Source organism: Lepidochelys olivacea (genome assembly GCF_965140295.1).
Source record: "Lepidochelys olivacea isolate rLepOli2 genome assembly, chromosome: 1".
In the NCBI taxonomy this organism is placed as follows: domain Eukaryota; kingdom Metazoa; phylum Chordata; order Testudines; family Cheloniidae; genus Lepidochelys; species Lepidochelys olivacea.
In genome coordinates this window covers 142296340-142318225 of record NC_140411.1, presented here as the reverse complement: position 1 = coordinate 142318225, position 21886 = coordinate 142296340, and the positions used below count along the sequence as shown (strand labels likewise).

The 21886-nt window shown below is 38.9% G+C and overlaps 1 protein-coding gene across 7 annotated transcripts in view; it reads left to right on the top strand.

Annotated features, from left to right (window-relative positions):
* The window catches only part of MAP7D2 (MAP7 domain containing 2), a 124240-nt gene that overhangs the window by 47835 nt on the left and 54519 nt on the right, over positions 1-21886 (top strand). For all 7 annotated transcript variants that reach the window (XM_084626256.1, XM_084626253.1, XM_084626257.1 and 4 more), the window contains exons 2-3: positions 17967-18044; positions 21033-21196. In XM_084626256.1, coding sequence (XP_084482382.1) covers positions 17967-18044; positions 21033-21196 — 242 coding nt within the window. The remainder of the gene's footprint in view (positions 1-17966; positions 18045-21032; positions 21197-21886) is intronic.

The window sequence follows — 21886 nt, the reverse complement described above, 5'->3', positions numbered from 1 at the left end:
TATGTTCAGGGGCTGCACATTTCCTAAAAAAAACCTAAGCGATATCTATTGTAACGAAAGTTATACACTCATCCTCAGGGTGTCTTGTTACGCCTCATTGCACTTTTTATTAACCTTGAGGTTTTGATGTATTTTGACAGAATACTTACTACGGTGCCTTAACTTTGTGGTAAACCTAACTTAAACTGAAAGCTTAGTGACCTGCTGTATTCTAACTGGTTCTTTGATTTTTCTCTTGGAATGAGCGTGGCAAAACTCTGAAAATAGTGTGCGTGTGCGCTCATGTGCATTCAGTTTAATCTGGGTCCCCTCCCCATGCCTTCACATTTGCTTTATCCTGTAGCTTAGAAAAATTTCTGTAAATGCTCCAAAATCTTACCTGCAGGTAGAGTTTTCTTTTTTTGAGACATGAAAATAAGCGTTAGAGACACAATTCTCTCATATACTACCTCTTGGGCTCGACAAACTTAACTTTGTTAATACTCAGTTGGTCTACAGATCAAGTGCTCATGATTAGATTGTCACCCTGAATCTGCTAGTATTTTTGTAAATAAACTAGAAGTTTTGCAACAGAAACTCATGAAGCCTTGAATAGGTTACAGGTTAACAAAGATTTAACTTTATTTTCCAATAGACATAAGAACAGATTTTGGTGAAAGCATCTTATGATCACATTTTTTTTCCCTTCAAATTCAGAATAGCCAGGGAAATACACAGAGACACATCAATTTAACAATTAAGTTATTTATTCAGAACACTGACCTATACTCTTCCAAAGTGTATCCGAAGTATAGAATCATAGAAGATTAGGGTTGGAAGAGACTTCAGGAGATCATCCAGTCTAACCCCCTGCTCAAAGCAGGACCAACCCCAACTAAATCATCCCAGCCACGGCTTTGTCAAGCCGGCCCTTAAAAACCTCTAAGTGAATAGTTTTTCCTAATAATCAACCTAAATGTTTTTATGCATCAACTCATTTGGATGTTGTTAATTGTACTTAAAATAGTCTCTTCCAGGAATCAAACTGGACTCCCAGAAGGATGGAGTCACTTCGGTATATCCTCTCACCTTGATTACAAACATTCTCTTTTGATTAGAAAGCCGCAGGACTTACTCACTATGGGTGAGATTCCGTGATGCATCTCTAAGAAGTTTCAGAGTAGCAGCCATGTTAGTCTGTATTCACAAAAAGAAAAGGAGTACTTTTGGCATCTTAGAGACTAACAAATTTATTTGAGCATAAGCTTTCGTGAGCTGCATCCGATGAAGTGAGCTGTAGCTCACAAAAGTTTATGCTCAAATAAATGTGTTAGTCTCTAAGGTGCTACAAGTACTCCTTTTCTTTTTTTCTCTAAGAAGTGCAGCACAGAATGCACAGCCATTGGCAGGGCTAGGGCTGTTTATGGTGACTTTGAGCCACCTTTGTCCCCTCCCAATCTTGAGCTGCTCTGGGGACTGAAGTGGATTCCAGCATAATGTAGACAGCTATCTAAATCATGGCAACCTCTCTGTGCTGCCCCATGGGCAGCAAGGACCCCTTTATGCCTTTCTGGCCCTTTTAACCCTGCAGAAAAGACAAAGCAGGGGTGAGGATCTCGTCCTAGGAAGTCTCTCTAACTTTACACACACAGATGCATACATCCTCTACATGACTGATCACAGCCACTGTGTAATTCATCTTAAAATATTAAACCAGACAATAATATGACTATTAAAAGGAACCAATATGAAGATGGCATAAAATGAAAACAAAATATTATACACCTTACGTTTAGATTAGCCTCAGAGCTACCAAGAGGGGTATAAAACATAGCTACAGACACAATTTGATTCTTAAATTCTCCCCTCTCGGCAGCTGGTTCCCAACACTTGCTGGAATGTCAGCAAGCCCTTGCAGGTGGAATGCTCTTTTCACTCAACGGTCCCTCAGAGTCAAGAGCTGGAATTCTCTCTTGCCTTCTCAACAAGGCTGTAAAACACTCTTCACTTCGTTCCAGGCAAGATGGGTTGGATCCCATTGTGGGTGTGTTTCATAATACCTCTTTCTGGCTAGCTTAACATGCCAATACCAATTGTATTGTATTTGAGATCTGTACCCTGAGAACCTACCAGAAATACCTTACCAAAGAGCCCCCTTTACAATACTAAAATTCAGTAGTCTAGTCCAAAACCTGCTATTTCTATCTGTCTAATGTAATATATAGCTTATGACTTTGTGTGGGGAAAAAATGAAATAGAACATATACAAATTAATTATTGCCCTAAGGGTTGTGAAGCAAGAAGTTTTCATTTGTGGAGTGTGGTTTTGGTGCCTGTTGTAACTGTGGAGCGCAAGGCAGGAGTGCATTCGCTCTCTTCTTGCCTCGTCCCCCTTCACTCTCTCTCTGTAGTATGTCACCTTGGAAAAGCATAAAAGAGTCTCAGGTTTAATAGGATACTGACATCTTTCCACGTGCAGAATGCAACATCAAAGGGTAAAGACAAAAGATGACTTATAGTCAGTATTTCTTTAACTTCATGTCTGAAAGGTTGTATTGAAAAGAAAAATCAGTTTGATTCAGACTTTTTCTATATGTTTAATCAACCATGGTGGCTCTCTCACACTCACATACTTGAGTTCTCAAAGAATATATAACCTAGGACACTTAGCACTAAAAGCACTAGTCCTCCACTAGCTGAGCTGAAGGATAACTACTCCAGCTATGGAAAAGGGGCAGGCTGAATAGGCTTTGGGGCACCTTCTAGAGAGAGAGGGAGAAAAACACGTGATCACATGTGCTGGGCCAATGTAATTGTTATTTTTTATTTAAATGCTCTCTAGACATGCAAGATTGGAAGGCCCCTGCTCTGTCTAAGGACAGATAGGAAAGTAGACACAGGTATGGGTATTGGGAAGGGGAATGACAAATAGGGACAACTAATACTAGTTAACTAAAGTCACTGTAGACATCACAGCAGAAGTGGGTCTTTAAAGGGTGGCTTAAACATAGAAAGGGTAGAGTCTTCAATGAGCTCATGGAGGCCCTTTCTGCATACGGGGCACGTGGAAGAAAGCACTGAGGCAGTTATTGATGTGGACTTAGAAGTCAAGCTTTGAGAAGCAGCCTCTAATTGTGGGCAGCTAAAATTGTCTTCCCAAAATTAGAGGCGGGGTAGAATTCATTTTGAATTGGCCAGAAAGATAATTAAGGAACTGCAGGTGGTACTGGTGCTAATGTTGGTATGCTTATAACATATGCTGTTTATAATACATGTAGTAGTGTAGTTTTCAAGAAAAACAGGATGAACAAACTGAAGGCATTAATGGAGAAACACCCCTAACAATGGAAAGGGCTGACACACAGAGGCCTAGAAAAATGTGCATCCTTTTTCTGTTGATCTACGAACGTCCCTTGCTTTCCCTTAGCAAGTCAGTGGGAAATATTGTTCATTAAAATAAGATACAGTAAAAAGAACAAGTTAAACCTGTCTCCTAATCACAGTTGGATCCATAGCTGATAAATTTTGCTTTTTTTCTGGATCTGTTAGGTTTGCTTTTATCCTGCAATCATTGCTTTTGGGAACGGTAGATGAGGAGAAAAGACTTTCCGCAACCAACAGATGCTTCTATCTGAAGCCATGAGCTAGTCTACTGATGTAGCAGATGAGAGCAGAGCAAACTGGAACTTGTTTCAGCTTGCCATTGACAGGAGCATGCCATGCCAGTTAAGGTCAGTCAGTGTCTGACTGCTTATTTGTAGAGGATTAAGTTACATCAAGGGAAGCTTGCAGTAGAGACTACTCTGTATTCATATGGCTTATGTTAAACAATCCACATGCACCTGGTGGATATACAGAAGAGAAAATAAAATCCCTGACATCCCTCTCTCCCAAAAAAGTTAAATACTTGAGTCACCACTGACTTAAGTCAATTTATAATTAACTGGCAGAATTTTTTTGTGGATAAATGCAAAGTATTGCACATTGGAAAACATAATCCCAACTATACATATAAAATGACTGAGTCTAGATGACCTGTTACCACTCAAGAAAGAGATCTTGGAGTAATTGTGGATAGTTCTCTGAAAACATCCGCTCAAAGCAGTCAAAAAAGCAAACAGAATGTTGGGAATCATTAAGAAAGGGATAGATAATAAGACAGAAAATATCATATTGCCTCTATATAAATCCATGGAACGCCCACATCTTGAATGTGTAGATGTGGTTGCCCCATTTCAAAAAATATATTTTGGAATTGGAAAAGGTATAGAATAGGGCAACAAAAATGATTAGGGTATGAAACAGCTTCCATATGAGGAGAGATTAATAAGACTGGGACTTTTCAGCTAGGAAAAGAGATGACTAAGGGGGGATATGATGTCTATAAAGTCATGACTGGTATGGAGAAAGTAAATAAGGAAGTGTTATTTACTCCTTCTCATAACCCAAGAACTAGGGGACACCAAATGAAAATAATAGGCAGCAGGTTTAAAACGAACAAAAGGAAGTATTTCTTCACACAATGCACAGTCATCCTCTTTGCTAGAGGATGTTGTGAAGGCTAGGATTGTAACAGGGTTCAAAAGAGAACTAGATAAGTTCATGGAGGATAGGTCCATCAATGGCTATTGGGCAGGGATGGAACACCATATTCTGAGTGTCCTTAGCCTCTGTTTGCCCGAGCTGGGAATGGGCGACAGGATGGATATTTTGATGATTACCTGGGATAGATGGGCCATTGGTCTGATCCAATATGGCTGTTCTTATGTTCCTATCACTGGTCACAGGTTCCCAAAGGGAGGAAATATATATGCCCGAAATCCAGCCAGATCTGCCGGGTGATAAGCAGTTGGCATACGTGGGGAATTCCACCCCAAGACAAGTTGAGCCACGAGGCCCATCACTTGAGGGGTGTTGTCAGACCAAAAAGGGGAACAGAGGTGCAGCTAACTCCATAACTGTGACAAGTATCTTGCTGAATTGGGCCAAAAGGAGGGGCAAGAACTTAGTTTCACATCTCACACAGGACTGTCAATATTGGCAACCAAGTTTTCAAAAATGAGTCAGGCCTCCAAATCATAAGATTACTTTAAAAATCATGAAACTATTTAAAAGTATATTTGGGATCCTTTTTATTTGCCTCTTGATTTTTGAGCTGTTAGGGTTCATATATTTAAGCTTTTCTCCAAAGCCATGAGGACTCAAAATTAAAACAAGCAAACAGAAAAGTAAGCTGCAGTTCTCATGTAATCACAAGACTTCAGGAGCTGGAGCTTTAAGAAAAGCACCAAAGATCACATGAGTTGACATCACTGCTGCTTTACTTGAAATTTTGATCCTGTCAGTTAAGAAAATGCATTCAACTGGGCAAAAGATCACTAATTGACAGTTAGTGTTGGTACTGTTTTTTAAAGGGGTGCCGCATAACTAGGTTCCCTTTGCCAGAAATAAACTGTGTAACAGAATGCATGTGCCAGCATGTGAGTTTTCAGAAAGGAGGGTCAAGGACTAGAAAAGCTATTAATTTTCCCATTTATGTAAAAATTCTCTCATAACCATCATCAGAGGAAGCGGTAATGTAATTTGACAAGCCATATTAAACTGCATTTTTCTTTCAGTATTGACTTTGCTCTTGAAAAATATCCTCCGTGTAACAGTTCAATTTGTGTCATGTGGAATAAGATGGAAGTTTAGGGTTTGTAACCGAGGGAAAATGGGTGTGTTTAGCCATGACCAGTTAATGAACTTTTAAACATTTAAAGGCAATAACGCCTTTGCCTGCACTGGGTGTTTAAGTGGTGTTTAATACACTTCTATCAATCATGTTAATGCATTTTTAAAATACCACTCCTGGTTCCAGTTTAGACGATCCATAGGGCTTGTCTACACATTAACTAGACCAGGATGAACCAAACCGGTTTGAATTCACACCTTTAAGTATTTCCAGGTAAATCGGTGTGGATATTTTTATTTCGGATTACGTCCCTCTTAATCTGAAATAAGTGTCCACATACAGACTAACCCAGAAATAACTAAAACTGTGAATTACAATTGATTTATTTTATTCTGTTCCAGTTTGTGTGTATACAAACTTTACACTTTAAACTTAAACTTTAAGAAATCTGGTATATTTTTCCAGGATTTTTTTAAAGTGTGTGTGTGTGTACACATACAGAAATTATCACCTTGTGGTATCTCCAGAAAATGAAGAATTAAATGATTTTATAAGCTTTCTCTGTAAGGGATGATTCAACAATATCTAGCGTGAGTGTAGACTGCTTTTGCCACCAGAAGGAAATCATCCTACCTTTTCCTTTACTGTGATGGCAAAATTTTAAAACAGGCTCCAGGGTACTGAAATCTTAGACCATAGCTTGTCAATCTAGTGGTGGGAGGAAAACTCTCTATGTGGAGGAGAAATATTCAGATTAAGAGGCTGCCAGTACTTTAGAGGCATAATGCTAAGCCCTTGAGTACAAAGAAACCTGGTTCTCTAACCCCCTCCCCCCCCCCCCCCCCCAAAAAAAAAAGACAGAAGATTTGACTTTGAGTAGCCCTCTGAATAAGTATAGGCCCTGGTCTGTTTGTTAAATTACAATATCAAAAGCAATTATGTCAGAAATAAACAAGTGTGGTTTTTTTTTTTTACAGTAATTTAAACAATAAAGTGAAAAAGTATTCTGCACATCCAGTTGCAGATCATCACTGTGTCCACATGGGGGCTGCACAAGACTGCAGAATGCACTGGCTTTAGAGATTCTAGGAAGGCTGTTATTAGTTTCTTGGACCATAAGAGCAGCTGTGTGATCTCCTTGACCTTCCCTGCCTCCCAAATATTTTAGCTACATCCTAGGAGTATGTTGTAGTAAAGAAAATGGTAGAACAAGTGAAGAGGACTCTTCTTCCCCCTTCTCCTTCCCTCCTCAGAATGTGGATGCAAGGTGCTTGCACTGTGTTCAGCACTACGTGCTGGCAGAGCCAATTAATCCTGATGGCAAGCAGTTTTTAACATGTAGCTGTGGAGTTACAGTTTCCATCAGAATGCTCAAAACTTAGGAGTCAAAATAAATGGGGCACCAATCTTGGTTGGGACCTCTACATGCTACTGTAATACTAATAAACAACAATAAAATGTAATAGATGGTTTGATTTTATAAAACCTGACTGTTTTAAATCCAAATATATTTAGAGTATGTTTAATATGAAGAAATTAACTCTGTTATATAATAAAACTATGCTGCTGCTGTTTGTTTCAAATAATAATGAACATAAGTCCAGATTTAAAAATCTATTGATTGTCACTGCAGATACCAAGTCCCTGCTCTATTCAAGTGCATGTTCTGAGAGCTTTTGTTGAGACCCAGGCTGAAGTCAAGAGGTGGAGAAGCAAATCAGTGTGACTATAGCTACTCCACTATTCTGGACAAAGTAACTCTATTTACAGAATTATTTTTTTTAATGAAGTTGACCTTCTGAGAGACTTTTTCTTCATAGGCCATGGCACAAGGCAAACTAGAGCAGCCTAAACAGAAGGTCTCCTGGATACCTTCCTTCACATCCTTCAAACGTAATATTCTGTTTGTATTGTGGTAGGGACCAAAGGCTCTGATCAGGGTTGGGGTTCCTTTGTGCTAAGTACTGCTAAGTACTACACAGAGCTTCCAATCTAAGGCCCCAGTTCTGCAGAGATTTACATACTTGATTAACTTATGTGGGGTGAGTAGCCCAACTGAAGTAATTGGAACGACGTACAGTCCATAAACTTAAGAAGGTGCATAAATCTTTGCAGGACCAGTGTCCAGTTCAAAACAAGTGCAATGTGTGAGTTTAACAGTCAATAAGAGGGTGTTTTAAAGTGGAGGAGGGACAAGAATAACAATAACACATGGTTCCATATAGACTCTGCTCTGCTTAATGGTTCTGAGTAATTGTTAACGTTTTTTTAAATTTTAAAATATATAAAAATCAGCAGTCCTGTATCCTAGCAATCCCTGCTGGCCTTTAGCTAAATTGGCGACTTATTTTAGAAAAGTAAAGCATTACTTAGAAGCAGTGATTATTCTAGTCCTCTGAAGCAATTGATTATTTTTTTTTCCCCTTCCTGAAAGATGTTGACTTGGGCTGGCCTCCGTTCATCTTGTTTTAAAAGATGGATGTGCCCCAAGAGACTGTTTGAGCACGTAGAAATCATGCACTTAACTTTTTTGGTATTTCATTTGCTTAGGGGGAATATGAAGGTGCAACTTTCCTGAGTTGCAGGGAGCAATACATCTATTCTCAAAATACTGTCTGTGCACAACTGTCTTCTGGAAATAAATTCTTATTTCATTCAATGAGCTTTAGAGCCAAGTGGATTATAGACTTTAAGGCCAGAAGGGACCATCATGATCTAGTGTGACCTCCTGCACCTTGCAGACCACAGAACCTTACCCACCCACTCCTGTATTAGGCCCATAACCTCTGGCTGAGTTGTTGAAGTCCTCAAATCATGATTTAAAGACTTCAAGTTACAGAGAATCCACTGTGTCTTCTAGTGCAAACTAGCAAGTGACCCATGTCCCACACTGCAAAGGAAAGCAAAAAATCTCACTGGGTCTCAGCCAATCTGACCTGACCCCAAATACTGTGATTAGTAAGACCTGAGCATGTGTGCGAAACTTTGCTGGGAAAGAGTTCTCTGTAGTAACTCAGATCCCTCCCCATCTAGTGTCCCATCTCCAGCAGTTGGAGATATTCCTAATAGCAATCATGGATGGGCCATATGCCGTTGTAGGCAACCTCATCATCCCCTCCGTAAACGTATCAAGCTCAATATTGAAACACATTAGATGTTTTGCTCCCACTTCTCCCCTTGGGAGTCTGTTCTAGTACTTCACTCCTCTGGTGGTTAGAAACATTCATCTAATTTCAAGACTAAACTGGCAGGTGGCCAATTTATATCCATTTGTTCTTGGACCAGTGTTGATCCTGAACTTAAATAACCCTTTCTCTCCCTGGTGTTCTATCCCTCTGATGTATTTATCGAAAGCAATCATATCTCCCTCTGCCTTCGTTTTGTTAGACTAAACAAGCCAAGCTCTTGTAAATCTCCTCTGATCATCCTAGGAGCCTTTCTCTGCACTTATTCCAGTTTGAATTCATCTTTCTTAAGCAATGGAGATCAGAATTGCACACAGTATTCCAAATGAGGTCTCACCGTGTCTTGTATAATGGTAATAACACTTCCCTATCTCTGTTGGAAATATCTCTCCTGATTTATCCTGGGATTGCATTAGCCTTTTTCAGTCATGTCATATTGATGGCTCATAGTCATCCTGTGATAGACCAGTACACGTAGGCTTTTCTCCTCCTCTGTCTCCTCCAATTGATAAGTCCCCAGCTTATAGCAAAAATTCTTGTCATTAGTACCTAAGTGTATGACCATACACTTTGCACTATTAAATTTCATCCCATTTCCATTAGTCCAGTTTTCCAGATCATCCATTTTGTATGATATTTTGTTCCTCCTCCATATTAACAATACCTCCCAACTTTGTGACATTTGCAGTTTTATTAGCACATGCCCACTCTTTGTGTCAAGGATAGTAATAAAAATGTTAAATAAGATTGGTCCCAAGATCTTCAGGAATTCCACTAGTCATCTTCCTCCAGCCTGACAGCCATCTTTCAGTATGACCCATTGTGGTCTCCCCTTTCCTTCTGTTGTCTGTGGAGTTCTTCTTAGTATTTTTATCTTCAGGAAAGCTCTTTCTTTCCTAAGGTTGCATGTCATAGCACCCTGAGAAACCAGGAACTATTGAAACCTAAGAAATTTATGGTCTTTTCTGTAATTTTTAAGGTGACAATTCTGAATTCCTTTCTCACAAGAAAACCTAATATTTGTCTTATTATATAGCTAAGCTTGTTGTCTTTTCTATGTTTGTAAGTAAATATTTTTACCAGTCTAGGAATAGTACTGAAGCATTAGTATAAAAGGTAATGCTGAAACTGTATGTTCGCATATTACTTGATTGTAGGAATGTTGTATAAAATTGCTAACTTTGAATTGTGAATTTAATATTAGATAATATAAGCATTTTTGCTCATTTTATTAATGCTTTGAAGTTATTTAGGACAAGGTTAGAATAGCCAGAATATTTTAATTATTGGGAATTAGGATTATGATTTTATAATGAACCTGGAAGTTGTTTAAAAGTAGAGTCAAATTTGGGGAAACCTTCATCTTTTCTCTTAAGAGAAAGATGAGATGAAACTCTCCTCAAATTAAAGTTAAGTGTAAGAAGAAAGAACATGAAAGCTTTAACTTCAAAATTAAGTAGAATTCTGGAAGATAATCACCAAGTTACCTCATCCTGTTGTTAAATGGTTCAAGAAGAAGTAGTGACAGAAAATTGAGCCAAAAGACTTTTCAAACAATTTTGTTGAATATATTTTAATTAACAGTGCTAAGAAAGAAATTAAAGAGGTCCAAAATAAAATGGTTTGAAACTGTTGAAGAGGTGAACTTTTCTAAAGCTTGGTTGCCATCTACTGGATTAATAGAAAACATGAAATGACATTTTGAGCTGTTCAGTTGATTAATTTATTACCTGCAATCAAATCTGAGTATGTCCCAAAATTTTAAACTGCCCAGTGGGATGATGTTAGAATGAGAGATTGATCCCTTTTCAGAATTGGGCCAACCCTTCCATACATCTGAATGGAAAGATATTGCATAAAAAGTTTTGCAAAATCCAAATTCATTGTTCTCTCCTCCTAAGAGAGTCCACTGATTCTCTTCATTGAGAGATCCAGTCTTTGTCCAAAGGTCCAGAGGTCCTGAATACAAAAGCATCCTGATCTCAACTCAGATGAGCGTATCCTATTTATGTAAGAAGTGTGCGGTGATTCTGCTCTCCCAAGAGATTAGTTTATTTTAATTGAAAGTCCTTTATGGATAAGAACCTGAGTTTTCGAACTTTAAAAGTCCAAAGTCCTAAATATAATTTGGACATACAATTTTAATCTCAAAATCTGGGAACATTGGTAAAGATTTCTAAATTAATTTACTTCCTTGCATATGTCTAAGATGTGTTAAATTGCAGAGATGGCGCCCTAAATTCTGGTTTAAATTAGAGGTAAGGGCTCTTCCCAAAATAAATGTGGGAGGGTTGTTTACCTTTAAATGCTCCTAACATTTAGAATCTCAACTCTCCAGGATAAGCATCCCTTTTATGGCCTATTCATAGCTAATAGAGTTCTGTTTAACACAACACAAGAGCCTTCTTTTGTGAATTTCCATGCAACTTGTTAAGAGATGGATTAACATTTCTTTTAGGATTAAACATAATTGGAGACCTTTGTGGGGTTACATTTTATTTCCAGTTAAATTCATGTATTGGCAAAGTATCAGAGCTTCAGTGTGGGAATTAAGCAGAGAAAGAGGGAGGGAAGGAGTAGACTGCCCTCTTAGATATTGGAATGTGGTGAGGTGTCAAAAGGGGACCATTTTATACTTAAGTTTGCTGATCACCAAACTCCTAGTGCATTGCAAATGCCCTGAAAATCTTTTTGGTAAAGAACATTTGGCCAATGGTTCAGGATGTCTCATATGTAAAGCTTAAGTAAATCTAACTTGAATTTAGAAAAAAAAAATCAGTACCATAACCTTATGTAAATATGTCATGCTATCAAAATTTTTGGACTTAAATGGATGTTGAAATATAGTCCCCACTACTTTGACTATCCATATTAACATAATCCTCTTTATGACAAATAAAATACTGTCATTCTTATATGTTTGGAACTAGAGCTGCCTGAAACTTTTCAATTCAAAATATTTTTTAATAAAAACATTTTTTTGGTCAAAAGAGTATTTTCTGTGGAAAATATTGATGAAATTTTTGGATTATTTATTTTGAAAAACAAAATTTCAGCCATTCATACAAAGTCTGGACTGGACAAAATTTTTAATTGGTTGAAAACCAAAAATGTTTCTGTTCTTGGGTTTTCAGTTCAATGAAAAACCTGAAAAAATTGTATAGGAAAAAGTTTGACTAACAGTTATTTTGTCAATAATTTTAATGGAAAATTTAGAAAAAAAAATGATCGTCTCTACTTGGCACATTGTTACTTAACACTTTCAAGATTTTTTGGCAATATACCAGAGTTTGAAAAACTATTTTCTTTTAGCTGACCTGGGACTATGGTCAGTGTTGTACCAAAATACAAAATTCACAGATACTTTCCTTATGACAGTCCCTAGTATGTGTTGTGGAATACCCCGTCTGTTTCCAAAGTATTGAATCTTGTGAATATACATTTGTATGTCATGGTTTCTTGGCACATCTTGTAAGATGCCGCGTATTATGGCGGGAGTCACCGCATGGCAAAGTTATGCATCAATCTACAAGTTTTTTTTCTTAGATTGCAATACAGTTTTTAGTCTTTGAAGGAATGCTGTATTATTATTATTTTGTTATGCAGTACTACTTGGACAGAAGCTGTGGAAGAGAGCAGAGAGTTTGCCGTCTGCTTTATTCTCTATATTTGGAGACAATTCTTGAGGCAGAGTAACTTCCTGGAACTGGACTTTGATGTGTGAGCTGAGATTTCTGGAAGAGTGGATTGCTTGTGTGCTGTGGGTAACTGCCTGTCTACCATGACTTGTGTATGTGTGTGTAAATAAAGCAAGTTATGCTTAGGATATGCACTGAGTCCACATCCCAGATTTTCTCTTACACTGGGAAGCCAATCTCCAAGGGCCCAGACATCTGCTGTCTCCAGACAGAGGGGCAGTACTTGTGTTAGAAATAGGATGCTGGTGTCCGAAGAAGTGGCAACATTATGTTAAGTTTAGAAACTTGCTCTACACTTCAGTTGACGTGGTTTAATTTCTACTTCTTGAGCAGCATTGCCCGAGAAATGGTAGTTTATCCTCCCAAAATTACAAAAAGCAGGCAGAGAATGTGTTCTGACATTCAGTTTTATCACACAATAATTTATGTTGAAAGGGACTAGATGGCTCTGGAGGTCATCAAACTGAATTGTAGCTGTGATTAAGATAAGTGTGCATGTGCTCCTGTGAATATTTATCTCAAATGAACGTAAACGTATTGAAAAAAGTCTTCAGTATTTGTTGATGTATTACTGCTGCAGGAATGCTGTCGTCTTAACCGATTTCTAGTGTCCTATTAGGACCCTTTTCTGCAGAAGTGGATCTGTCCTGGAATTTTATACAAGCCCTTCACCACTGCAGATCCCTTGTTGAGGGACCAGTGGCTTGGCAATAAACATCCTTTTGGATTGAAGCTTTGTATACAAGTTTCCAGTCCTGGAGTGCAGTTTTTCATGCTTAAAATTTTGCAAAACTATTGCTCTGCCATCTGCTGGTATTTCATTATGTGAAATAAATAGATGCCATTTTTTTAATGGGAAATTAATGGTGCTGTGATTCATAAACATGCACTTAGCTTATCTGATGCACATCATTTGCAGTCTGCTTTCTAGACTATTTGTACTATTGATCATATTCTTAGTAAATTAACTGTAAACCTCCATGGCAACTACTACCTTTACACTGTATTCTTTATTCTATGCCCTTGCTCTGTATGCTTATTTTGACCTACAATAAAAGATCATTATCAAATAATCAGTTATTACACAAGAGAAATAGCTAGATCAGCTTTGGAAAAATGTATTTGCCTACTCAGTTGGGGCAAGAAACTTTTGACAGACAAATCAAATATTAATTACACACAAAAAAACCCCATGCTAAAATATTATTAGGGTTGCAAAGTCAGGCACTCAAAAATTAGGATGTGTCAGAATTAAGGTTGACTTCAACCTTAATTTGCCTTCCTTGTGCATATGCATTATGATAGTCTTTACATGATCCCATACTATTTTTTCCATAGGACCTCTGGCTTATTGAGAGCACAGGATAGATCTGCTCTAGGGATGAATCTGGGTTGTATAATGCAGCAGGCTGTTGTCCATAGGATCCCTGCCTCATTTATTGCCGAGGTTGGAATGTGTGTAGTGAATGAGGCAGGGGATTGCAGGAAGAAGAAAGGAGGATCTCATAGTTCAGGCCGTGGAATGCCACCCTGGAGAACTGGATTCTATCCCTGCCTCTGCCACAGAGTTACTGTGTGATGCATCGTGCTGGGCAAGTCACTGAAACCTGCAGTTTCACAGGTGACCATTGTGTGTTCTTCATTTTCTGGTTGTCCAACTTGAGATACTTAGCACTTCTGCAGTTCAGAGCCCAAGGACTCTCAGTTTCAACAGAGGCCAACAAGAACTCTACTCTGACTATATAAAGTGCTTTAAAATGCTAAGTACTCTGAACAATGAGGCCTCGTATAGAACACACAAAATCAATATAGTTTTGACCTTAATCTTTGTGTCTTAGTTCCCCATTTGTAAAATACCACCTCCTCACTTCATAAGAGTATTTTAATAACAAATTAATGTTTGTACAGCACTTAGAAACTATAGTGATGAGCGCCCTGTAACTTTTGATTTATATGTTCCCAATTAGTAGCTTAAATAAATAAATAAATAAATAAATAAAACCAATCTGAATCCTTTAAGGTTCGAGCTTCCAAGGCGGTTACAGATCATTTAATTTAGTGGAGGACCGTGAAAATGGCACAAAGAGTGTTAAAATTAAAGATTTTATTTAATATAAAGTAGTTAAGCAAACAGGCATTGCAATATAACCATACATTGCATTCATACTCACTTTCTAATATGAAATGGTACATTTAGCCGTGATCAGTTCCTTAATGGATATAATTCTTTCTCTACCTTGATGGTGGATGGCCATACCTAATCTAAAATTAGTGTGCTACCCTTTTATAATCAATTGTAATAATGCCCTTTAATTAATATTAAATCTACCTTTTACCATATTTATGTTTGCACTGCCATAATTAAATATTTTCTACTTATTTCTACATTGGCTATTTAACATTAAACATCATCTTAATTAACATCCACATAAATGCCATACCAATAACTATCAATATAGATAAGATTTTCCAAAACATTAACATTTTATGTAGAACACTTGTGAAAACCAGTTAGGACCAAAACATGTTTACAACATGACCTGGGGTTATGCCCTAATTTATCTCCAACTTGCTTCTGAATTGTCTCACTTCACTTTACTCATATTTTACGAGGCCTCACTTGGCTATTGTCCAGCCTGTTTCTAGAAAATAGATTTTGGGGCCTACTAACATTTCAACACATTTCTATATAAATATGAGCAAGCATCATTTCCATAGGCCATGAGGATATTAATAATTTTGTCTTCAGAGCAGGTTTTGAACAGTGTGCAGTAGTTAAGGCCTGGGGCCACTCATTGAACAATTAGGGGAAAAGAAAATATTGAACAGCTGCTTAGCAAGTGAGCACCATCTATTCTGTGCATTGAGTGAGGCAGGAGTCCTGTGGAAAAAATAGTATGTTATAATGTAGTTAAATACCGTCTCATAATTCATATGCACACAAGTGCCAATTTAAGTTTGAAGAGGCAACCTTAATTCTGGCAATTCCTAACTTTTGAGCTCTGCAGCCTTAATAATGTTCTTTGAACATATTTTTTTGTGGGTAATTTCCTAATTTGATAAAAAAGCAAACTGAAAAAACGGAAATTCTATCATGTGACATCATACTGACATCCATATGGGTCATCAGCAAGGTTGGAAACTTTAGATCCACCCCATGGACCTCTGCTACTTGAGCGAATGGAGTAACTGATAGCAGTTACTTTATGTGGACCAGCACAGCAGGAGCATGAGACACTTTTTGCCAGAAGGTTTCAGAGATATTTGCTGATATGAGGGAACCACACTGGCACAATAGGGGGTCCAAATAAACTAATCACTAAATAAAGATACAACATCTAAGATCTAGCTACCTGTATACACTGCTGCTCTGGCAGGATTGTGGTGGCTTCTGAAAACCTAGAAGAAAGTGAAGGCCATTACCTTGGAATAAGAAGCAAATATGCGATGAGTCAATGTCTGAAGGCTACATAAGAACATGATTCAGAAGGAGCCTTTAAACAGCTTGTTTGATCAAAGGGCCCCGGGTTAATTGTTGGTGTATAAATGGAGACCATGTAGTTACCTCTCAGATGGATGACTTAAATTGTATTTTGTATTGTGTTTTGTGAAAGGTCTGTCTGTTAATTGACACCTACTAGGCGACAGCAGATTTACTGTGCTGACTGGGTCTGTGCATGGTCTATCCATAGACAGCCTCTAAAGCAGGGGTTCTCAAACTGGGAGTGGCGAGGGTATTACGGGGGGCAATTGCAAGCTGTCAGTCTCCACCCCAAACCCAGCTTTGGCTTCAGCATTTATAAAGGTGTTAAATATATAAAAAAAGTGTTTTTAATTTATAAGGGGGGGGTCGCACTCAGAGGCTTCCTATGTGAAAGGGGTCACCAGTACAAAAGTTTGAGAACTACTGCTCTAAAGGGTGTGGCTTCTCACAGATGGAAAGTTCAGAAGCTAACTGAGAGGAAGATTGAAAGTGTGTTTCCTGCCTGCTGGGGTGGCAGGATGAGAGATGGGGAAATAAATTGTTTGTACCAGCTGCAGGAAGGGAGCAGTAATAATTACATATGGTTCTGTTGTATAAGTGTTATTCCAGGGATTTGGCATAGCTGTGCTTAACCCACGAATAAGGAAACCACAGGATCATGTAACAATTATACTAGAAGGCAGAAAAAGCTGTGTCTTTTGATGCCAGCTCCCTTTAATGTCCACAACACTACTAAAACAGTGAAGGTCTCACATACGATGGCCTATCTTGTGGGGAATGACAATTTGTTGTGCCTTATTGTTATACTGAAATACCCCAACCCTAGCCAACAATTTGAGAACAAGCTTGTTAATGATATTGAATATATAGCAATAAAAACGTTTGGGTATTTTTAAAGTAAACTAAAAGTACACACACGAGAAGCTCCAAAAAGAGGATATGTTGCCCAAGGCAAGCAACAGCTGGGTTCATTGCCCGGTGTGCATCGCGCCAATGACCACAACGGGGTGGAGAAGCAGAGATTTATTTGAAGCTTCAAATAGGGCGCAGGGAGACTGAGCTGTCTCAAATCCTGCAGCAGCGCAGCAAATTCCAGTATACACTTTATACCTTTGCCTACTTCACTACACAAGTTTATGCAATCAATTACCTGTTGCCCCATACAATACCGTAGCCAATCGGCTAAAGCAGCCAGTTGTGTTTTTCCTCAGTAGCATTGCCTGAGCCTTGCCTTATTTGGTCCTATTCGTTACTGGTTTTTGCTAAACATTTCTGCCTTATCTATCTGTTTCCCAGGCCGAAGCTGGCCTTGGCTGGCGAGCCGTGTGCAAACCTGTCTGTCTGTGTGCTAGCTTCCTTAGAGTTATGCAGGGTCACAGAAAGTTCAAGGAGCAAAGGGGCCTCAGTTTATCTGGGCCTAGAGCAAGAGGGCTTCATCGACACTCATGGTCTTCCACCCTCCCGAGTTACCTAGTGTAGTGCCCAGCGTCACCAGCAGATAGGTGTTAAGAAATTTGGTCACCCTTCCTAGTGTTCTCAGCAGAGGAAGGATTCCCAACCAGCAGGTCAGAATCTGTAGCCAGGTTCTTTGAATATTAACGTTATCCTGAACAAGTGATGTACAATGTGTAGTGTATTAATGTTTTATTGTAACTTTGCCTTCACAAAAAAGGTTATAAAAAACAACAGGCTACAAAAGCCTGATCTTTCACTTTTCTGCAGTGGAAGGGATTCAGGTTTGGGTATTTATAGTGATTAACTTTACTTGGAATTCCACAGTACATAGCAAGGAGTTGTTTAGGAAAAAAAAATCCCTGATACAATGCAATAACCCATGAAAGTATGGTGTAATTTTTTTTTTTTTAAGAAATGCACCAGCTCTTTGGCTCTTTTGGACTCTTCTTGAGTTTTATCGTTAAAATTCCTTTTTTCCCCTCTGGTTTTAGTGATTGATGGATTTCTGAAAACTGATGAAAGGCAAAGATTAGCAAAAGAAAGAAGAGAAGAAAGAGAAAAATATCTAGGTAAGTTGACCTCTGCATTTTTTTAAAGCTATATGTGAGTTTTAGTGGGAAAAGAAAAATAATTATGTTTTTCCTCTTCTGAATTTTAAATGTTATATTTCAGTCCACTTTTGTTTTTTGTCATCTTAAAATGGTTTAAATTGCTGAAGAATTTCAGCAGAATCTAATTCACTTTCAAATAGAACCTAATCTTCTAGGACTCTTTCAATTGGTTTCAGTATACAGCACTTCACATTCTACAATTAGCAATCCGTTATCTTCAGTAAATGTGCTATTGAATATTATGACATGAATATATGTGTGAGATACTGACTTTCTGGAAGCTGATGTATATGATTCTGTCAAAAAGTCAAGCCTTGAACAATATTTACAATGAAAGATTGATTGGCTGCGGCATTGTGATTTTAACCTCTGAGTGTTAACAACTTCAAAATTAAAGTGGAGTTAGTGAGAGTGGCATACACTAGATATTTTCTTTGCCTTGCTGTCTGAATGAAAGTTTTCAAATTCATTTTTCAGTTGTGGGAGGCAAAAATTATTTTTAGACTCATTGGTGTCATTTCTGATGCTTTAAAGAACAACTTAAACCTCACGGGAAATGTTGAGTGCTTGCAAAATATTTCTGAATAATTCTTTCTACTGCATTATTATAGGCAGGGCAGGTTGCCCAACACTTCCCAGGAAAACATCCTGCTTTCAGTTGCTTATAACTTTACCAAACTTTAAACATTTGGACTGAAATTTGCCATGGCAGGTATTTTTGGAAGATTTCACCAAAATGATTCAGTTGTTTCCAAGAAGGAGGCTAGAGAAAATATGTTTAGCTCATGTCCAAAATCTCTGGTGACCTTTCCTTTGAAAAGCTGCAGTGCCCCCATTTTTTGGAGTAGGGACTTGAAATTTGGCAGGGCTGTGGCCTTTGTGTGACCTTTATACTGCAATTAGACACCCGCAGCTGACTCAGGCTGGAGCTGAAAGGGCTGTTTAATTACAATGTAGAGGTTCCAGCTCAGGCTGAAGCCCGAACTCTGGGATCCTCCCACCTTGCAGAGTCTGAAAGCCTGCGCCTCAGCCTGAGCCTGAACATTTACACTGCAGTTAAACAGCCCCTTAGCTAGAGCCCCTGAGCACAGGCCAGCCAGGCGTCTAACTGCAGAGTAGACATAGCCATTGTCATGGATGTGCCCTTTCCTGTCCTTGTGAAAAGGTGCCAAAATCTGGCCAAGTTATAAGCCTTTGAAGAATCCCAGTTTGCACATGCTCAGTAGAGATGGCTTAGGTTTTTAGCTAGTAAATTCCCCAAAGATTCTGTATACACTGAGCATACTGCAGCCTGGGTTTCAACAGGGCTTTCTCTGCAATAGTGGCACTGGGCCGCTAGAGGCCATGCCACTGCCAGATGTGGGCACCTAAAGTAAGAAGAGGAAGACTCTCTCCAATGTGCACTTGAAGCCTGGGATCAGTTGGGAGAGAAAGCTACTGATTTGAGTGCAGAGAGAATGAGAACTGGGATTGGGGGCGAGCAGTGGGGGAAGTAGATTGGAATAAGGAGCCTGTGAGGGGAGGGAAGACGACAACTGCAGGCTGATGGGGTGGGAGAGGAAACTATGACTGGGAGCAAGAGCCAGATGAGACTGGAAATGGGATCTGGGGAGGGAAATTGGGAAGGGATGGGCAAATTGAGACTGGATGAGGAGCCAAGTGTGGACACTGGGACTAGTGGGCAGGGAGATTGGGAATGAGAACCAATGGGGTGGGGAAAGGAGGGGAGACATACCAGATAAGGGTGCACGGGGGGAGCTCGGATGACTTTGGCCAAGAAACTAGAAAAGGAGCCGGAAGGGGAGAGTTCACAATTAGAATTGAATCAGGAACCTGAAGAGGGGGATTGGGACTGAGAGCCAGTGGGGATGGGGGTAAGGGATTTTAGGCCAGGTTTGGGGAGAGAGATGGATTGGATGAGGAGCTGGGAGAGGTGACCAGTACTGGAACAGTCTGAGGAGTGGAGATGGGGACTGACGGGGTGAGGAGAATGGGACTGGATGCATGATTTTTCAACGTTAATAATATTCTGTTGATGTAGCTTTTAGTGTGTGTGTGTAATATATATTAAAGTGTGTGGGGGGGGGGTGTGTGTGTATACACTCTTATACATTCATATCTATTTTGAATTATTTTTCTGTTGTCTTTTACCTAAAAGTTGGCATGAGAACTGGAGCTTTTTAAATAATTTATTGATTCATTCCTGATATTTATTCCCTTGTCCACTTGAAGTAACAATCCAGTTTATCATGTTGCAGTCATCATTTGTATAGCAATAAATTAGTGTCTCAAAGAGGATTATGACTTTCACGTGGAACAAGCAATTGAGACAAATTCAACAACAGAAAAAATAAATATTCTTCATACAAATAGCCAGAGGTAACAAACAAGGTAACTGAAACATACAAAATTATTAACTGAATGGACCACTGTTCAAAGTTTTCCATAAATCTTTTGCAGCTATTTAAATTCTTTCTTTAAAGATACCGCCAAAGAAGAGAGAAGGAAAGAATCGGACTTTATAGTTCTAAAACCCACATTCAGCTCTCTTCATCTACATGTGACTCCTTTTAAAAGCCACAGGAGGCATGTTTGTGCAGGGAAGAATTTAGCCATAAAGCTATGAAGGAACTCATAATGTATACAGATACAGGTCACTTGTTAGTCTGATTATAATGTTTATGGAAGAAATGGAGCACCTGCCAGATTGCAAACAAAGGGTGAACTCATTACTTATTATACTAATTAGATTATTGCTTATTTTCTTGTTTACCTGCATAGTGTATTTTTATGCATTGTGCTGTTGATTTTATTGCATCAATGTGTCCTGTATATTTGCATTTGGTATACTTTTGCTCTTTGCTTCCCATTTTGTCATACCAGTAAATTACTTTATAGACGGGGAAAAATCAAATCAAGTTAAGAGAGTATTTTTATTTATTTAAGCTGCCAGAGAGCAGCAGATTTTGGAGAAGGAGAGAAGAGCAAAACTTCAGTATGAAAAGCAAATTGAAGAACGATGGAGAAAACTGGAGGAACAGAGACAGAGAGAGGAGCAAAAGAGAGCAGCTGTTGAAGAGAAGAGGAAACAGAAGCTCAGAGAAGAGGAGGTGAGGTATACTGCTATGGCATATATAGTACAGCCACCACAGGTAGCGTGACTGTTGTGTAGGGATGGTTATGCTTTAACGTGAGCTATCCAATGATTATGGCACTGCGACTCAACCTTTGCTGCAGTAAGGACCATGCTGGCTGCAGCCTGGTAGCCAACAGCTGTGCCTAAACTTGCATAGGATTTCAGAGAGCTGCACAAAGTTTGTTTTTATATGTATCTCTATGTGTTGTGTATGTGTTATTGAGTACTGTGAATAGTATACAGTACTTCGCAAACTGCACAGAGACCAAATGCTCTGTGGGCTGCAGGGGATGGAGTACCTGTGGGGAAACTGGTACTGCACCTCTGAAAGTTGATCACTTATGACACCATTAATATCTCCTGGGTTTTTTGGTTTTCTTTTTTGGGGGGGCGGGGGGAGGTTTCATAAACCAGTCAGAGAATACTTCAATCTCTCTGGTCACGCGATTACAGACATGAAAGTTGTGATATTACAACAAAAAAACTTCAAAAGCAGACTCCAGCAAGAGACTGTTGAATTGGAATTCATTTGCAAATTGGATACAATTAACTTAGGCTTGAATAGAGACTGGGAGTGGCTAAGTCATTATGCAAGGTAACCTATTTCCCCTTGTTTTTTCCTACCCCCGCCCCCCCCCCCACACACCAGACGTTCTTATTAAAC